The 17,773-nt window shown below is 56.0% G+C and overlaps 1 protein-coding gene across 2 annotated transcripts in view; it reads right to left on the reverse strand.

Moving 5' to 3' along the window:
- Positions 1–3,227: 3,227 nt before the first annotated feature.
- The window catches only part of GMPS (guanine monophosphate synthase), a 29,455-nt gene continuing 14,909 nt past the window's right edge, over positions 3,228–17,773 (reverse strand). For both annotated transcript variants that reach the window (XM_058421960.1, XM_040074335.2), the window contains 9 exons: positions 17,198–17,349; positions 16,674–16,847; positions 14,860–14,965; positions 14,245–14,360; positions 13,109–13,234; positions 10,221–10,336; positions 9,351–9,481; positions 7,021–7,193; positions 3,228–5,816 (listed from right to left, as the gene is read on the reverse strand). In XM_058421960.1, the coding sequence (XP_058277943.1) occupies positions 5,715–5,816; positions 7,021–7,193; positions 9,351–9,481; positions 10,221–10,336; positions 13,109–13,234; positions 14,245–14,360; positions 14,860–14,965; positions 16,674–16,847; positions 17,198–17,349 (1,196 nt within the window). In that variant the 3' untranslated portion in view covers positions 3,228–5,714. The remainder of the gene's footprint in view (positions 5,817–7,020; positions 7,194–9,350; positions 9,482–10,220; positions 10,337–13,108; positions 13,235–14,244; positions 14,361–14,859; positions 14,966–16,673; positions 16,848–17,197; positions 17,350–17,773) is intronic.

Below are 17,773 nucleotides of genomic sequence, written 5' to 3' on the forward strand. Positions count from 1 at the left end.
ATAATATTATATTGATAATAGTTAATATTATTTATTATAATTTATAATATACTTTATTAATAAATTACGCTGGGTGTTGAAAATTTCTCTGTCTCTTCTGAACAGGCTTTCTAAAATCTGATTTTTATCCCAGCTGCGGTCCCCAGAGCTGGACACACGAAGTGGAACCCAGGGGTGTCCCAGGGCCCCCCTCCGGTGTGCCCCTGTCCCCAGAGCCCTGCACTCACAGGGAATCAAACCCAATCCCGGCTCCTGGAGCCGGGGAGGCGCCGGCATCACCGAGGGGCGCAGAGGGACAGAGCAGCCTGAAAAGAGCTTTAACCCCCCCGTGCCGTTTGTGCTGCTGGTTTTACAGCAGAACATTTCAGGAGCACCCAGCCTGCAGCCCCCAGGGTCAGAGCTCGGATTAATCCGTGCTCCTCAAAGCACCCTTTGAGCCAAAGCTCCTGTTGTCAGATGTAAATAACTTCCAAACCCCCTGCAGCAGCTGTTTTCTGCTCGGGGAAGCAGGAGGTCGCCTGGATGAGTGGATGCACTGCACGTGGGGCCCCGTTTAAACCTGGCTTTAAAATCTCCCGAGCACATTCCCAGCAGGATGTGCCCTCCCAGTGACACCACGAGACCCCACAGCGTCACACGCAGGGAGCCCATCCTGACTTTGTGCACCACGAATTTATTTCGGTACAGTGAAGGAACGGGTTGGGCTGGAAGGGACCTCAAATCCCGTCCCTGCCACGGCAGGGACACCTCCCACTGCCCCACTGCTCCAAGCCCCAGCGTCCACCCTGGCCTTGGCCACTGCCAGGGGACAGGGACAGACACAGCTGCTCTGGGAATTCCAGCCCAAACCCTCTCCACCCTCCCCGCCAGGAATTCCTTCCCAATCTCCCATCCATCCATCCATCCCTGCCCTCTGGCCATGTGAAGCCATTCCCTGTGTGCTGTCCCTCCAGCCCTTGTCCCCAGTCCCTCTCCAGCTCTCCTGGAGCCCCTTCAGGCCCTGAAATTGTCTCTGAGCTCTCCCTGGAGCCTTCTCCTCTCCAGGTGAACATTCCCAGCTCTCCCAGCCTGTCAGTGCCTCATTCCAGAGTGGAGGAGTGCAGGACACAGCCTGACCCTGCCCTTCCCCAGGAACTCCACCAAAGCACAGCCACAGCCAATCCTCTCTGCAAACCGCCCCCAAATCCACCCTCGCCCCGCAGGTCCCGCAGCAGCCTCTCCGTTTCTGCTCCCTGCAGCAGCACATCCCGCACCTCTGCACACAGAGCACAGCCCCTGCATCCCCTGGAAGGTCCCGATGAGGGACTGGAGCACAGCAGCACAAGCCCTGGTGGGTACAGATTGGTTTGGGATGTGCCCCTCGGTGATCCCCAAGCAAACAAACGAGTTTGGTCCCACGGGGCTCAGCCATTCCCACCCCTGATCCAATTAGCTCAGGCTCCTCTGCTCCAGGTAATTGAAACCCCGTCAGGGGAAGATTCATTAAGGGGTTTAATTGGGTTTGGGCGGCTCACCCTGCTCTGGCAGCGCTGGGATGCGGCGGCACGTGAACCTCTGCTGGGCCAGCAGCGTTGTGCCTGGGCATCCCCGGCAAACCTGCTCCCACAGCCTGGATCTGGGGTTTGGGCAGCTTTTAAAAGTCCTGGGAGGTCACCGAGGCCACGTGTGAGCCCAAACGCCGAGAGCAGCCCCCGGAGAGCTCCCAGCTCCCTCCCCGCAGGGCAGCGGGTCACTGCAGCACCGGTGAGCCAATCTGCCCAAATTAAACCCTGCACTGGAAGTGGCTGTCTCCGGCCTTTTATCCTCTCCAGTAATTTCTAGATGTGATTGCGGGGCCAAAGGCCACTCCCAGCGCACCCCAGCCGAGGGGACAATTCCTGGGCGCGTTAATTAACTGCTCTTCCCCTCCTGGCTGAGGTCAGGGCGGTCACTCATGAGCAGCTCCTCTGGGCTGGCTCCGAGCTGCACCAAGCGGTGACCAGGGAACCCGAGATGAGAAAGGGGAAAGTTTTCCAAGGCCAAGGAGAACCCAGGCCTCAGACCCCTCTGCAGGCACCTGGCCGTGCTGGGCAGGGGCTGAGGGAGCCCCCTGAGCCTGAGGAGCCCTGAGCTGCTGGAACAGCAGCAGCAGCTGCAGAGCCACGCACACGGTCGGTACTCGTGTGCACCAACGCCAGGGCACAGGCTGAGCCGCTGCAGCCCAGCAGGTGTGGAGCAGGGATTCCCTGCTGAGCACATCCCTGCTCCCAGCATGGATCCAGGAGAGTTCCTGGGCAGGGCATTCCCTGCTGCCAGCATGGATCCAGGAGAGTTCCTGAGCAGGGCATTCCCTGCTGAGCACATCCCTGCTCCCAGGCTGTTCCTTCAGAATGGATCCTGCTCCTGGCCAGCCTCCTGTGCCTGGACTGTGTTTGGAGCAGCCAGGGGACACGGAGCTGTCACCCCATCCCAAAGCAGGGCCAGGAGCAGAGCCCACCCCGGCACATCCCTGGAGCCGCTGTGCCTGGCATTGCCATGGCAATCTGCACCACACAGGGACTAAAAATAAACCCCAGCTCAGCAGAGCACAAAGATCATCCCCATCCCAGCCCGGGGCTGTGTGCTGCTGGCTCCCCTCCCCAGCCCAGGCCGCTGAGCTCCCCTGGCACAGCTTTTCCTCCAGCCCTGACCCACTGAGAGCACCCAGGCGCAGGTGGGCATCACCCCAGTGTCCATCCAGAAACCTCCTCTCTTCCTCTGAACCCCCCATTCCCGATTCCTGCCGCATTCCTGCCTGCAGCAGCATCCCCCCTCCACCCCACGAAACCCCAGAGCTGGGCCAGGGCACAAAATCCCTGCAGGAGCAGCGCTGGAGCATTGCCCAGGGGATAAAGGCTGCTCCAGAACATCATTCCTGCCCCCAGGAGCCAGAGCCACACCCTTCTCCTCAGTTACCCACAGCTCAAACTCGGCTCTCCACAAAGCCTCATTCACCCCACAGCGCTTTTTCCCCAGCCTAAATAACATTTAAGAAAAAGAGAAATCCTGCAAGCAGCTTTGTATCGATCTCTGTATCCCAAACGACTCTGGGACAGGAGAAACATCCCAGCTCTAAAGGGGCTCTTGAGCAGACATTTAAATCAATTTACATCCATAAAAACAGCTTGTTCAACCCAAAATACAGTCCCATTCATAACAACAGCTTTTACACATAAGGAAAAAAAAAACCAAAAAACCACACACCAAGGTTCAAACATAATATTTTTATTTGTGGATAAAAATTAAGGCTCACAGTACTTTATCATTTCACAAGCAGAAAAATGTTAAAAACTGAGAGTGATGGGGAGCGCCCCCGATACAAATCCCTCTAATTGCTGACATGTTTTACTGAAGACTCGAGGTGAACAACTGTACAGGGCAGCTACAGGGGGCAGTTTGTAAACTAGGTGCTAAACAGAACTGGTTTCTGAGAAACGCGAACAGTGTGCATGTTTCTCCCCACTCTGGCTGTGCAGCACACGGGGGTCCCACAGGAACCCCCAGAGCTGCTGGGGTGAGCGCCCCAGGCCTCCCCAAAGAGCCCAGCACGGCTGGCACACGGGGCTGAGGGGCACAGCAAGACATTTCCATCCACAGTGCAACAGCTCACGCCTAAAATGTTCATATAATACTCCATATTCAACTTCTCTGCCCTAAACTAGAGCTCAGAGGCGCCGCCCAGCCCGGGAATGCAGAGGGGCTCAGGGATGGTGATGGTGCACAGCAGGCAGTGCCACAGCCAGGATGGGACCCCAAGGACTTTCCCAAGGGTGCAGCTTGCAGGGAACGACAGGCTGCTGCCCAGGAGAGCTGCAGGGGGGTCCCAGGGGCAGCACGTCCCCTGCAGCCCCCAGCCCTCCCTGGGAGCAGCTTTTACCCAGCGCAGCACAGACTGCAGCCCCACGCACGGGACAGCCCGGGCAGAGCCCAGCAGGGGCTGGGCTGCTCAGCTCTCTGCGTTATTGGCATTATTTTTAGTGATTCCCTCAGCTTTGCTTGTTTGCTGTCAAGGAAACAGAGCCGTGGCAGCCACGAGGACGAGGCCGTTGCTGTGAGAACGGAGGGGGTTCTGCACCTCACCAGAGACCTGCTCTTGCTGGGGGGAGACAGCACCCAGAAATGGCAGCAGCTGCCCTCAGCCCCTGCTGCCCCAAGCTCAGTGCGCTGCAGCGTCACTGGGGAGCTCCCAGGGCAGTGCCAGCTGCTGGGACAGGGGCTGCCCCAGCAGAGAGCCACCCACAGGAGTTAACCAAGCACAGAGCCCCCCGCAGCAGAGGGACGGATCGTCACTGAGGTTACAACAGCTGCGGGCGCAAATCGCCACCCCCTTCTGAGGCTGACTGAGTTATCAACGCAGCTCCACTCGCCCCAGCTGCAGAGCTCTCCTGGAGCTGGGCTGGAGGGCAGGCACAGCCCCCAGCCCCAATTCCTGCCCTGCTGCAGCCCTGGGACACGCCACCTCCTCCCCCTCGAGCAGAACTGCCCTCAGTGACACAGGCAAAAAAAAAGAAAATAAATCCCATTTACAGCAGCTGGCCATTTCCTGGGAGCAGGAATTTCCAAACCCCATTTCCATAAGGCGGAGGCAGGGAAGGGGGAAACACGTGCCACCAAAAACACACAACAAACACCTTCAGTACAACCGCAGCTCACAAATCCAGGCAAGGGCAGGGAGGAGCTGCAGCCAGGAAACGCTGGGTGCTACCGAACACTGAAGTGAGGTTTTACCCCGTGGCACTACGGCGAGCTCGCAGCTCAACACAACACAACACAACTGCTCCCACCGAAGAACCGGGGACAAGGGGGCCACTGCCCCCGGGGGGGTTCCAGCAGGCAGCCAGGGCAGGATCCAGCTGTTCTGCCACGGGACAGGATTCCCATGGAAATGGCTTTTCCTCAAAGAGCTCCTGCCCAGTAACCGTCTCCAGTTATTGCTTCAGTACCAACACGCCACGAGTGACGGGAGGGGCGCAGGGGTGGGGGGCTCACCCCGACGCAGGAGCCCACGCTGACACCTGGAATGACCTTACGGAGCGAGCTAAGCACAGCGCAGCCCAAAAGCCCCCGTCAGAGCCGAGGGGCGGGGAGCAGAGCCGCCACGGAGCGCAGGGGCGGTGCCGGGGACACAGGGGAGCTCTGCCGCGCCCCGGCAGGGACGGGCGCAGGGACGGGGCAGAGCTCAGCGCCGCTCCCCTCGCCGCCACGGGCCCGGCGACACGGAACACAAGGGCACACACAGCCACTCGACGGCACCCGCCGCTCCGTTTGGCAAAATATTTATTTCTAATCAATCCGTCCCGAAGCGGTCGGTCACGGAGAACGGGCTCCTCCGGCGCGTCTGGGCCGCGACGAGGCTCCGGGCGGGAGGAGAGGAACCGTTCTGTCGTGACAGAGAGTACGAAAACAAAGAGACACCGAAAGGACGGGGAACAGAAGGCGGGGGAGGCCCGAAGGACAGAGGCAAAGCAGAGGGGCCCGGCCTGGCGGCGCTGCCAGCGTCATTTCCCCGTCCGGCCCTCGGCCCCGCGCCGCTCCCAGCCCCAGCGCGGCTCTGCACCGCGGGCTTCGCTGCGGGAGAGGAAGCTGGCGCCACGCAGCAGCTCCAGTCGCCCTTTCACAGTACTGCATGTCAACACTGGGAATGGTTTCTGATATGGTTTAGACTGCACACAGTACTTGGATAGGGAGAAGTTAAGTTACTCCCACTCCGTGGTTCCCGGCGGCTTGGATGTCAGGTCGTACATCACCCGAGAGATGCCGGGGATCTTCTTGATCTCTGCCACCATTTTCAGCACCACCTGTGGACAGAGTATCAGGAAAATCAGGAAAAAAGTGCGTGACACAGGCTCAGCAAAGCCACCCCAGAGGGCAGACTGCTCACACCAGCTCTGCTGGACACACGGAGAAGAGCCCCTTGCTGTCAGCACATCGCCAGGCACAAAATAAATCCAGCCGCAAGAAAAAACCCCTCTGCTTTCCAGTGAGAGTCATCCTCCAGAGCCCACAATTAATCCAAGTTAGCAGGAGCACTCCAGGGGACAATCTGATGATGCTCAGAAGTTCAGCTTCCTTAAAAATCCCCCAGTTCCCGACGCCACTTCCACGACACGCTGCTTACAGTGAAAGCACAAATTAACAGTGCATTGCTCTGTATTGAAAAACATTATTATTTCCCCCATAAATGTGATTTTTCTCTCTAACCTGTATTGTTTGGTCACCACGCTAGTACCTAGCCTTGAAATGACCGTTTTTCATTTTGAAGGATGCAGGGGTTCTGTTTGGGGGTGGGGTTTTGCGGTGTTTGGTGGTTTTTAAACACAAACACTGAGGTCAAATGAGCCCTCATTTTATACAGTAGGACAGTTCACATGGCAACCTGAATTGCTCTTTTCATAGATAGGCTGCCTTGAAGCAGAGGGACTTCAATTATCTACAATTACTAAACAGTGCTCCCATGCTCTTGAAGTGTGTTTAAAATAAAAGGTCAATCCCATTCCTACAGTGCATTCCCAGAGGGACAAAGGACTCGACTGGACACGGATAAAGTTTCCCATGAAAAATAAAACAGGCTTGAACCTGACTGCAAAATCCTTTTAGTGACCTAAAGAGCAAACAGGACACTGAGACGTTAAACTGCGAGTTCCAGTAAGAGCAGAAGTGCCAAACAAAGGCAATTCCTAACGCCAGGAAACTTCCTGCTCCTGATGCAGAAATTAACTCCAAATCCAGGAATGGCTGGGCTATTCTCACCCCTTTACCTGGGGTTATTTTGGCTCAGCTCTGCTGGAAACCCTTCACATTTGTCGCACCCATCTGCCAGCCCCTCATTTTGGTTTTTTTCCCCCCCAAAACGCCACAACGCCCTTTGTAATGATCATTAATAAATGAGAGAGAGAGAGAGAGAAAAAAAAAAAAAAAAAAAAGGCCAGGCAATGCAAAGGAAGAGGGAGGGCGAGAGGAAGGCTGGAAGGAGCAGGGCAGGGCGGAGCAGCAGCCCCTCACCTCCTCGGGCACCTCGCTGCCCGGCGTGGCGGCGACGCCCGTCATGAAGTCGCTGGTGATGAAGGGCCTGATGACCACAGACCTCTGGCACGAGGGCTGCTTCTGCAGCGGGTCCCGGTCAAAGTGCAGCGGGGTCAGGATTATTGGCATCTGGCTGATCTTCCCAGCGTAGCCTGCAGCACACAGGGCGTTAGCGGGGCTGGGGACCGCGGGGACAGCACCATCTCAGCACCGTTAGCGGGGCTGGGGACAGCGGTGACAGCACCAGCTCTCGGCGCCGTTAGCGGGCTGGGGACCGCGGGGACAGCACCATCTCAGCGCCGTTAGCGGGGCTGGGGACCGCGGGGACAGAACCATCTCAGCGCCGTTAGCGGGGCTGGGGACCGCGGGGACAGAACCATCTCAGCGCCGTTAGCGGGGCTGGGGACCGCGGGGACAGCACCATCTCAGCACCGTTAGTGGGGCTGGGGACCGTGGGGACAGCACCAGCCTGGTGCCGTTAGCGGGGCTGGGGACAGTGGTGACAGCACCAGCCTGGTGCCGTTAGCGGGGCTGGGGACCGCAGTGACAGCACCAGCTCTCAGCACCGTTAGCGGGGCTGGGGACCGCGGGGACAGCACCATCTCAGCACCGTTAGCGGGGCTGGGGACCGCGGTGACAGCACCAGCTCTCAGCGCCGTTAGCGGGGCTGGGGACCGCGGTGACAGCACCATCTCAGCACCGTTAGCGGGCTGGGGACCGCGGGGACAGCACCATCTCAGCACCGTTAGCGGGGCTGGGGACAGTGGTGACAGCACCATCTCAGCACCGTTAGCGGGCTGGGGACCGCGGGGACAGCACCAGCTCTCAGCGCCGTTAGCGGGGCTGGGGACCGCGGGGACAGCACCAGCTCTTGGCGCCGTTCCGCCCGTGCTGCTCCTGCATCCCGGGGGATCTGCTCCCTCTGCTGCCACAGCTGCAGAGCAGCGCTGGGAGAGGCTCCCAGGGAAGCTGTGGCTGCCCCATCCCTGGAGGGGTCCAAGGCCAGGCTGGATGGAGCTCGGAGCAGCCTGGGATAAGTGGAAGGTGTCCCCAGGGCATGGAACAGATGATCCCTAGCATCCCTTCCAACCCAAAGCTTTCTGAGAGTCTCTAAACTGCCACTTGAGATGATCCCCGGCCTTTGCAGGCACACAGAAAAATCCCAGCTGTGTTATCCCTGTATAATTCACTGTGAATCAATGAAGAGCCTCTTTCCTTCCCACACAACAGAACCACGGGGGTTTATCAGTCCCCACATCGAGCCTAATAAAGAGATGTTCCCAAATAAAGCTTGGAAACATCCCTTGGAACACTCAGGAGAAAGCTCTCCAGTGTCCCCGGCTGGTGGTGGGCAGGTAACTCCAGACAAGGACCCTTCACTGGATTTTCAGCATCTCCTCCTGACGGCCATGCACAGCTCCCCAGCTCCCTGTCCCAATGCCTGAAGGTCCAAAACGCAGCTCCGTGGAGCTCAGGCTCTCTCCCTCTGCCAGCCCCGGCCTGAGCTGCTGCTCAGGGAGGTTCTTCCACTAAACCACAACTCCAGGCTTATTTTTCGGAGCAGTTCATTCACACAAAGCCAAGTGTCACCAGAAGTTAGCGAGACACAGCTACAGCTTTACCAACGCAGCCAACAGTGTTATGTCAGCCTTTGGAGGGTAACTCTGCACAGCTCCTGCTCACACAGCTCTGCAAACCCAGCAGGGACCCCCAGAGACAGGGATCTGCTGTCACTTGACTGGCACAGGCAGGGCTGGAGCAGTGCTTCCCACACGGATCACATCTCCAAAGGCAGTCAGGCACAGGACTGAGGAGGCTGAACCCCAGGAGTGTTTATTGCCAGGCTCTGTGCAGCACATCCACGCTCCCTGGGGCTGGGGCTGCAGCTTTGACTGCAAGTGCAGACATCTGAAAGCGCCACAGGCTGTGAGCATCACCCCCATGACAAACCTGGCCTTCCCCAAACCCAACAGTGTTTAAAAACAACATCAGGTTTCTTCACCCCAGATAAACACTGAGCTCAGCAAAGGGAAGGCATTTTGGTGACTGAGCTGCCTGACAGTACTTTTTGCACAAGTCTGCACTGAAGCACCAAAGCTTTGAGCTCCATGATGTGTTAGAAGCAAGCCAGTCCCCAAAATCCCCTAAAATCATTAATTCCTGGCCTTTAGCTATCAGCTCCCACACCTTTCCACTGCCATCCCACCACGTGACCATTTTTTGAGATCTCCGCTCGCAGATTTTGACAGCAGGGTTGGCAGGGATCTGGGAACACCAATGTGACCCCTGGGATGAGCTGGAGCACCTACCAGACTCCCTGAGAATGTTGTGAGCCTCGAAGTCAGCCTGACGTAAAGTGCTGAGGACTCCCGTGGTCAGGAAGGTGGGGGTGACATCCGTGGGGGGCTCCTTGACGGGGGGCCCGAACACGTACACCACCCTGCAACACGGAGCAAAGCAGAGTCAGAGCCCAGAGCCCCAGAGCCGAGAGCCCCAGAGCCAAGAAACTGGCTTTTATTTCCATTTTCTGATGCACTCTGGAACTGCACAGGCACTCCTGATTTATGCCTTCTTTGGTCCCCTCTGCAGTTAATTTTAAATTTTGCAATCCCAGGTCTCCCCTTTCAGAGTAAAAGCTCTGTCAGTGGGTGTCACTTCTGTGAGAAAATCAACTTTTGCTATAAGCAATTCTAGGCAGCCAGGCAAGGAGGCCGTAACTCTCCAGAGCTGATTTTGTGTCTAAGCACCTTCAGCTGCTGGAAAAAGGTTATGGACTCGAGCAGGTAGGAAATGAATCCTCAGAGAGCTCAATGAAGATCAAACTGCCCGGCTCTGGAGCTCTCCCTGTGCCATCAGAGCTGACAGCCCCACACAAATCCCTTCCTGACACCAAGGCCAAGCAAGCTGCAGCACAGCTCAGCACCAGGCTGGAGCCGCGCAGGAGAGATTTGCATAAATTATAGTGGACGCTGCCTAATCCAAGGATACAGGCCAGCAACTTCTTTTCAGGCTGGAAATAAATCCATGTTTTGGTTTATTGTGTATCTGTGACCTCAGTATGACACACTTGTCCAAGGTATAAGAACACCAGGGCCCACATGAGGCAGGGGCTGTCTGCACCCGCTGAACTGCCAGACAGGGATGAGCAGGTGAAGAAGGAGGGTCCAGCCAGGACTCACCTGTTGATGTTGTGGCACATGCGTGGGATGAGCCTGGCTAGGAACATCAGGGACTCCCAGTGCGGAGCATCCTTACTGGAGATGCCGCAGACGTAGCTGTAGGAGCGACAGTCACCCTGGGGAACAGAGACAAACAGTGACACTGGGCATCAGCTCCCCGGGCACCCTGCAGGGGACAGGGCCAGCACTCAGCACACACACTGGGGACAGCAGTGAGAGACTGGCTGAGTGAGAAAACACAGAGCCAGGTGCCAGAGGAGACACCCAGGCATCAGCTCCCCGGGCACCCTGCAGGGGACAGGGCCAGCACTCAGCACACACACTGGGGACAGCAGCGGTGTGAGAAAACACAGAGCCAGGTGCCAGAGCTGCCAGAGGAGACACCCAGGCATCAGATCCCTGGGCACCCTGCAGGGGACAGGGCCAGCACTCAGCACACACACTGGGGACAGCAGTGAGAGACTGGCTGAGTGAGAAAACACAGAGCTGTCAGAGGACACATCCAGGCTCCTCTGCAGTGCCCAGTGCTGGCATTCCGTGACAAAGCACGGAAATCTGACGGCACTGCAGCCTGAGCGGTGACCAAAGCCAGCGCAGCGCTAGGCAGCTGAATATAAAATAAAATATAATATGAGGAGGGATTCAGCCTGGAGTGCAGGGAAAGGCGCTTTAGAGCCACGTAAAGGAAGTCTCTGAGCTCCCACACACAGCTCCAGGAGAGTGCCAGCTCTGCCCCTGCCCCGTGCCTGGGCCCACAGGGAGGGAAGGGAAGGTGCTGGAACCCCAGAGAGTGAAAATTTCAAGTTTTCTAAACTGAGAGGGGGCTGACCCTCAAGCAAGCACCACATTTAACTCAAGGCCTTAGAACAAGCTTCCAAGATGGTGTGACAGCACCAGAGTTGTGAGTATGTAATTTAAATATGTCGTGTGATCGCGCAAGGAGAAAAACCTAGATTTAAGATTTTAATATACAGTAATGTGTGTGAATCAAGATAGAAGATTTAAAGCGTTGCCTAAGTCCTTCTTCTGCACCTTTTTCCCATCTTCTTCATAAGTTTAGGTAGTTTTCTGTAATCAAGTAAAGAAGGCCTGCATTGCAGGCTTCAGGTAATCATTATTGAGTCAAAAAACCACAAATAATATAGGTATCATCTTGTTATGAAGTACTTGGCACTTAACCTTAGAAAGAGTTAGAGGAACTCTCTTTCACTTCATTTCTCTAACTTGCCAGCTAGAGCTCACTCCTCGTGAGACTGTACATAAATAAGAAACAATAAACATCCAAGTCCAAACCCATGTGTTATCCATCCTAACCCCAGCAGAAAAAAAGAACCCAAACCCGTAACAGGAAGGGAGCTCGGCAGCTGCACAGATCCCGGGGCTCCTCCCTTCCCAAGGAGGGGGATGAGCACAGCTCAGGAGAGAACTGCAAAGGGCACCAACCCCAGCCAAACGTGGCAAAGGGGGACTTTTCTCCAGAGCAGCCTGCGACACTTTTGGCTTCTTTTTCTCTCTGCCAAGGTCACGATAGACACAAGGGAAATGTAAGCTCATGTTTGGATTTGGATGTTTTTTGTTTCTTACCTATTTGCAGACTCATCAGCTGTGAGCTCTAACTAGCAAGTTAGAGAAAATAGGTAAAACGGAGCACCTCTGACTCTAAGGTTATTTAATTTCCCAGTAATGAGGTGACACCTCTATTATTTACATTTCTGACCCAATAATGACCACCCAAGGCCTGCAATGCAGACCTTTTTCACCCAGCTACAGAAAACCACCCAAACCCGTGAAGGTGATGAAGAAGGATCCAGACAATGCCCAGACTCCCCCATCGTGTCACACACGTATTACCCCACACCAAAACCCCCAAAGCCCAGTTTCCAGAGTTCCCAGCACTCCTGAGCCCGGGTGGGGCCAGCAGGGTGACAGCAGAGCTCAGGGGTGCTGCTGAGTGCCAACGTCCCCCTGGGCTGCACAGTGTCCCCAGGAGCCCTGGCACGGGGCTCAGGATCCCAACAGTGTCCCCAGGAGCCCTGGCACGGGGCTCAGGGATCCCAACAGTGTCCCCAGGAGCCCTGGCACGGGGCTCAGGATCCCAACAGTGTCCCCAGGAGCCCTGGCACGGGGCTCAGGGATCCCAACAGTGTCCCCAGGAGCCCTGGCACAGGGCTCAGGGATCCCAACAGTGTCCCCAGGAGCCCTGGCACGGGGCTCAGGGATCCCAACAGTGTCCCCAGGAGCCCTGGCACGGGGCTCAGGGATCCCAACAGTGTCCCCAGGAGCCCTGGCACGGGGCTCAGGGATCCCAACAGTGTCCCCAGGAGCCCTGGCACAGGGCTCAGGGATCCCAACAGTGTCCCCAGGAGCCCTGGCACGGGGCTCAGGGATCCCAACAGTGTCCCCAGGAGCCCTGGCACGGGGCTCAGGGATCCCAACAGTGTCCCCAGGACCCCTGGCACGGAGCTCAGGGATCCCAACAGTGTCCCCAGGAGCCCTGGCACGGAGCTCAGGGATCCCAACAGTGTCCCCAGGACCCCTGGCACGGGGCTCAGGGATCCCAACAGTGTCCCCAGGAGCCCTGGCACGGGGCTCAGGGATCCCAACAGTGTCCCCAGGAGCCCTGGCACGGAGCTCAGGGATCCCAACAGTGTCCCCAGGAGCCCTGGCACAGAGCTCAGGGATCCCAACAGTGTCCCCAGGAGCCCTGGCACGGGGCTCAGGGATCCCAACAGTGTCCCCAGGAGCCCTGGCACGGAGCTCAGGGATCCCAACAGTGGCACCAGGACAGGACGAGGCTGGCACAGCTTCCCCTGCTGAGCCAAGCCCCGGTGCCACCCCCAAGCAGAGATGTTTGTGCCCAGCCAGCAGAGCCCAGGAGGAGCCTGTACCTGCACTCCCACAGTTTTGATGGGCAGCAAGAAGGCATTCAGTGAGTGTAGGCTTGTGATCTGCATCAGCTTCTCCTGGTCCTCCTCGCTCGTGCACGCCTTCACCCTCTGCAGCAACGTGTGAGGCTGGGCAAGGATGCACAACGAGAAACTGCAATCAAACACAGCTCCAGGGCCCTCAGACAGGACTGGCACAACGAGAAACTGCAATCAAACACAGCTCCAGGGCCCTCAGACAGGACTGGCACAACGAGAAACTGCAATCAAACACAGCTCCAGGGCCCTCAGACAGGACTGGCACAACGAGAAACTGCAATCAAACACAGCTCCAGGGCCCTCAGACAGGACTTGCACGGCGTAAATAAAATTGTCATTTAAGTAACTGTTTGCTTAGGCTACGTTTACCCCTCGGAACTATTTAGAAGCTGCCTCTCACCTGGCAATTAAACATTAGCAAAAGCACTTTTCTGTGATTACTCTGCACTTCAAGCTGCAGCTCTCCAAGGCCAGAGGGGAAGCTCTTTTCCTGTGCTCGTTTTCTCCTTCACAAAGCTGCACCCGTCAGTTTTATGGCACCACAATTCCATATCTTGTAGAGGAAAGGCAGATGGAATTCCCTGCCCTTCGGGATGCACCACAAGGCTTCTGGAAGTTGTTTTGAACTCACGCCTCAGAGCAGACCCCTCTAGTGACTGACAGCCACCACAAAGGTCAGCACAGGAGGAGATGTGCCAGTCAAACACCTCCCATTCCAAATCCCAGGTTTTGGATCAGGGCACCTGCATTTACACCCCCAGGGAGTTCTGGGTGTGCAAACCTAGAATGTCACAACTCCTCCAGAGAGGGCGGATCTTTTCCTGACACCGTGTGATCTCATCTGCACAAAGTTTAACCACAACAGGATTTGTTTGTTGTTTGAAAGGTAAATAAAGCTGCATTTTCCAGGAAACGGTCAAACACTTGCACCGGTCACAGCAGTTAAAAAACTCCACTGAAAACAGCCTCAGTCAAGCTGTACTTGGAGGCAGCATTCCTTAAGGAGCACAAACCAGTCCTTTTACCCCTTTAGCAGACTAAACCTCACCGCAGGTCACTGCAGAACCAGCACTCACAACCCAAATTTCGCATCTCCTCACCTTCTTCACGCTCGCAGAAAAATCCGCCACGATTTTCAGGATGTTGTTTGTTTCTGGGAAGTCTTTGCAGACGTAAGGTTCCTCAGCACAGATCACTCTGATTGCCAGGCCAGGCCCTGCAAAGCAACGTTGAACAAACACTATACCAAATAAAGGAAGCTGCTGCTTTCCCCTGCAGGCGTGGAACACCGAGTCCTGGGTGTTCTGCCATTGTATCCCAGCTTCAGTGGTCTTGAAATCCTCAGGGAAAAAACCAAACCAACCCACAGTTATCAGCCTGGCTGCTTCCTGGCAGAGAACTCGTGTTGGAAATGCTGAGCGTTTACTTTTGAGACAGCAAAATCCCCTTGGAAGGGCAGAGCCAGGGCATTAGTGCAGGTCAGATCCACGTGGCAGCTCAGGCAGAGCCCCCCGCGCTTACTGAGAGCCGCTCCTTCGGCTTCTCCCACCAAAAACAAAGGCTCAGTTATAAAACTTCATGTGTATTTATCGAGCTGCTCCCACGCCATCTTTTCCTGAAAGGTTGCGCCTAAGTGAAAACCTAAATCGTTTTTTTTCTGTGTTTAAAGCTCAGTTTTGTGGCGCAGTCGTGCTGGACCTGCTGAAGCTGCACACCTGGGAAGGGATGCCTGGACACCAGCTCCTCAGGAAGACCAAGCTCTCTTCCCAGCACTCGCACTTCGTCTTTGTGAAAGTCCTTCAGTGGTTCTATTACTTTACCCTAAAAAAGAAATAAAAAAAAGGCAATTTACACTCCAAATTTACACTCCAGCTCACATATCCAAACAAAAAAAGCCTCAAATGTTTAGGTTCTGGCACCCAAACTGGCCTGACCTCACAGCACCAGTGAATCCATAAACACCGGAAAGAAATTCCATGTGAATGTGGGCTTTGTAGAACAGCTGCGGGACAGAGGTGAGACCAGGAAATCCCAGTTTGTAACAGAAGCATCCGTGGCTGCAGCACAGCAGACAGAGCTGGCTCTGCCTGCATGAATTCAGACCTTTCTTGTCTCTGCTGGGTTCAAACCAAGCCCAAAGGCGGGAAACGCTTTGTGCAGGGATCAGAATTAGAATGGGGATCATCGATTCTCTCCTGCGGCTGGCAGCTGGTAACTGAGCACCAGATTAACTCCACGTTGCTGGGGGAGGTCTCTGTCCTGTGCTGGCTCTTTCTTAGGCTGCAGTACAGTTAGAGAGCTCAGCATTCCAGGCCCAGAAGATCAGATCAGATCAGGAGTCTCCCACCCTGGCTCCAAGCGCTAACGCCCAAGAGCCACGCACAGCGTAAAACGCCTTCCCGGGCTTCGGGCAAACACGCCCGCAGGAACCCAAAAACGCAACGAGGGGCACACTGCAATCGAGTCCTGGGGCCCCAGCAGAGGGGAGTCTGGGGGGCTGGAGTCCGTCAGTCAGTGGGGCTGGGGTCAGTCTGTCAGTCAGTCAGTGGGGCTGGGGTCAGTCCGTCAGTCAGTCAGTGGGGCTGGGGTCAGTCTGTCAGTCCATCAGTCAGTCAGTGGGGCTGGGGTCAGTCTGTCAGTCCGTCTGTCAGTCAGTGGGGCTGGGGTCAGTCTGTCAGTCCGTCTGTCAGTCAGTGGGGCTGGGGTCAGTCTGTCAGTCCGTCTGTCAGTCAGTGGGGCTGGGGTCAGTCTGTCAGTCCGTCTGTCAGTCAGTGGGGCTGGGGTCAGTCTGTCAGTCCGTCTGTCAGTCAGTGGGGCTGGGGTCAGTCTGTCAGTCCGTCTGTCAGTCAGTGGGGCTGGGGTCAGTCTGTCAGTCAGTGGGGCTGGGGTCAGTCTGTCAGTCAGTGGGGCTGGGGTCAGTCTGTCAGTCAGTCTGTCAGTCAGTCTGTCAGTCAGTCTGTCAGTCAGTCTGTCAGTCAGTCTGTCAGTCAGTCTGTCAGTCAGTCAGTGGGGCTGGGGTCAGTCTGTCAGTCAGTGGGGCTGGGGTCAGTCTGTCAGTCAGTGGGGCTGGGGTCAGTCTGTCAGTCAGTGGGGCTGGGGTCAGTCTGTCAGTCAGTCAGTCGGGCTGGGGTCAGTCTGTCAGTCAGTGGGGCTGGAGTGAGTCTGTCACTCAGTCTGTGGGGCTGGAGTCAGTCCGTCAGTCAGTGGGGCTGGGGTCAGTCTGTCAGTCAGTGGGGCTGGAGTCAGTCCGTCAGTCAGTCTGGGGTGCTGGAGTCAGTCCGTCAGTCAGTCTGGGGTGCTGGAGTCAGTCTGTCAGTCCATCAGTGGGGCTGGGGTCAGTCCGTCAGTCCATCAGTGGTGCCCGAGTCTGTCAGTCCATCTGTCCGTCCGTCTGTCGGTGCCAGGGTCTGCGGCAGCGCCCCGCGTTACCCCCCAGCTCCCCGCGTTACCTCACCCCCCAGCACCCTGCGTCACCTCCCCGCGCCCTGCGTCACCCGCCCCGCGTCACCGTCCCCGCGCCCCGCGTCACCTCCTCGCGCAGCTTGCGGATCAGCTCGGTGTCGTTGTGGTGCGTTTTGATCACCTCGGCCTTGCCGCTGGCCACCAGGGAGGCACTCTCGATCAGGTCAGGCCGCAGCGTGCCCTGAGCGAGGAAAACCTCCTCGGGTTTCAGGTTCATGTCCCCGATGACCTCGTTGGCGATCTGCGGCACGGGGAGAGAGGAGCTGTGACGCTTTCGGGGAATGAAGGGTCTGACCCGGGACAGGGAGCTCGAAAAGCACAGCCAGCGAGCTGGTGATGGCACCGTCCCACGGCTCAAACGCTGCTGGGACCCCACCCTTTGCTGAGCAGAAAATGGGAAAAACGTCTCCACATCTAAATAAAAATGCCAAAAATCTCTCCAGGAACGTCAGGTCCTGTTAAATACTCTCCCTGTCACTCGCCAGAGGCTTCTGGGGCCATCCCCAGCTGATGCCACGGATTAAACAGCAAAAGATGCACCCAGGAATCACAACATTTAAAAACATCAACCGAGCAACAAATAAACGTTACCTTAACAAAGGTGTCACCGATAATTTTTCTCTTTTCTTCTGGACTTGTAGTCATATTTAAGGTCTTGCTGATTCTTTTACGTGGAGTTCTGTCCTCATCTGAGATGGGCAGAGTTGTTGTGCCGTTATAGAATGAATGGGCTGCATTCACCACTGCAGGAAATCACAGGGTTTTTTTTTTACAAAAATCAAAGACTTTTATGCAGGCCACAAAATAAAAGTTTCACTTGATTGCTTCTAAAAAAAAAAAAACCAAAAAAACCCCAACAAAAATAAAAATCCTTTCCTTTGACTACCGACTGCATTGAACAGGGCTGCTCAATACCTCAAGAAACAATTTCAGTATTTTTTTACTTCTCTTATTAACCTATTCCTTTTTCCACACTGTGAGATTAGGCAGCCACATGCAAGTCCAGCTCTTGCTTCCCTCTTAGATTATCATTCACTTGCTTTAAATAGTTTACAGGACAGTATTTCCCCAAGGCCCTTCTGCAACCAAAATGAAATGCTGCACTCTTTACTCATGCTACATTATGCCTCTTAATTTAGAGAGGCTCCCGGGGCAGAGATCAGCTGG

Source organism: Hirundo rustica, chromosome 10, assembly GCF_015227805.2.
Source record: "Hirundo rustica isolate bHirRus1 chromosome 10, bHirRus1.pri.v3, whole genome shotgun sequence".
In the NCBI taxonomy this organism is placed as follows: domain Eukaryota; kingdom Metazoa; phylum Chordata; class Aves; order Passeriformes; family Hirundinidae; genus Hirundo; species Hirundo rustica.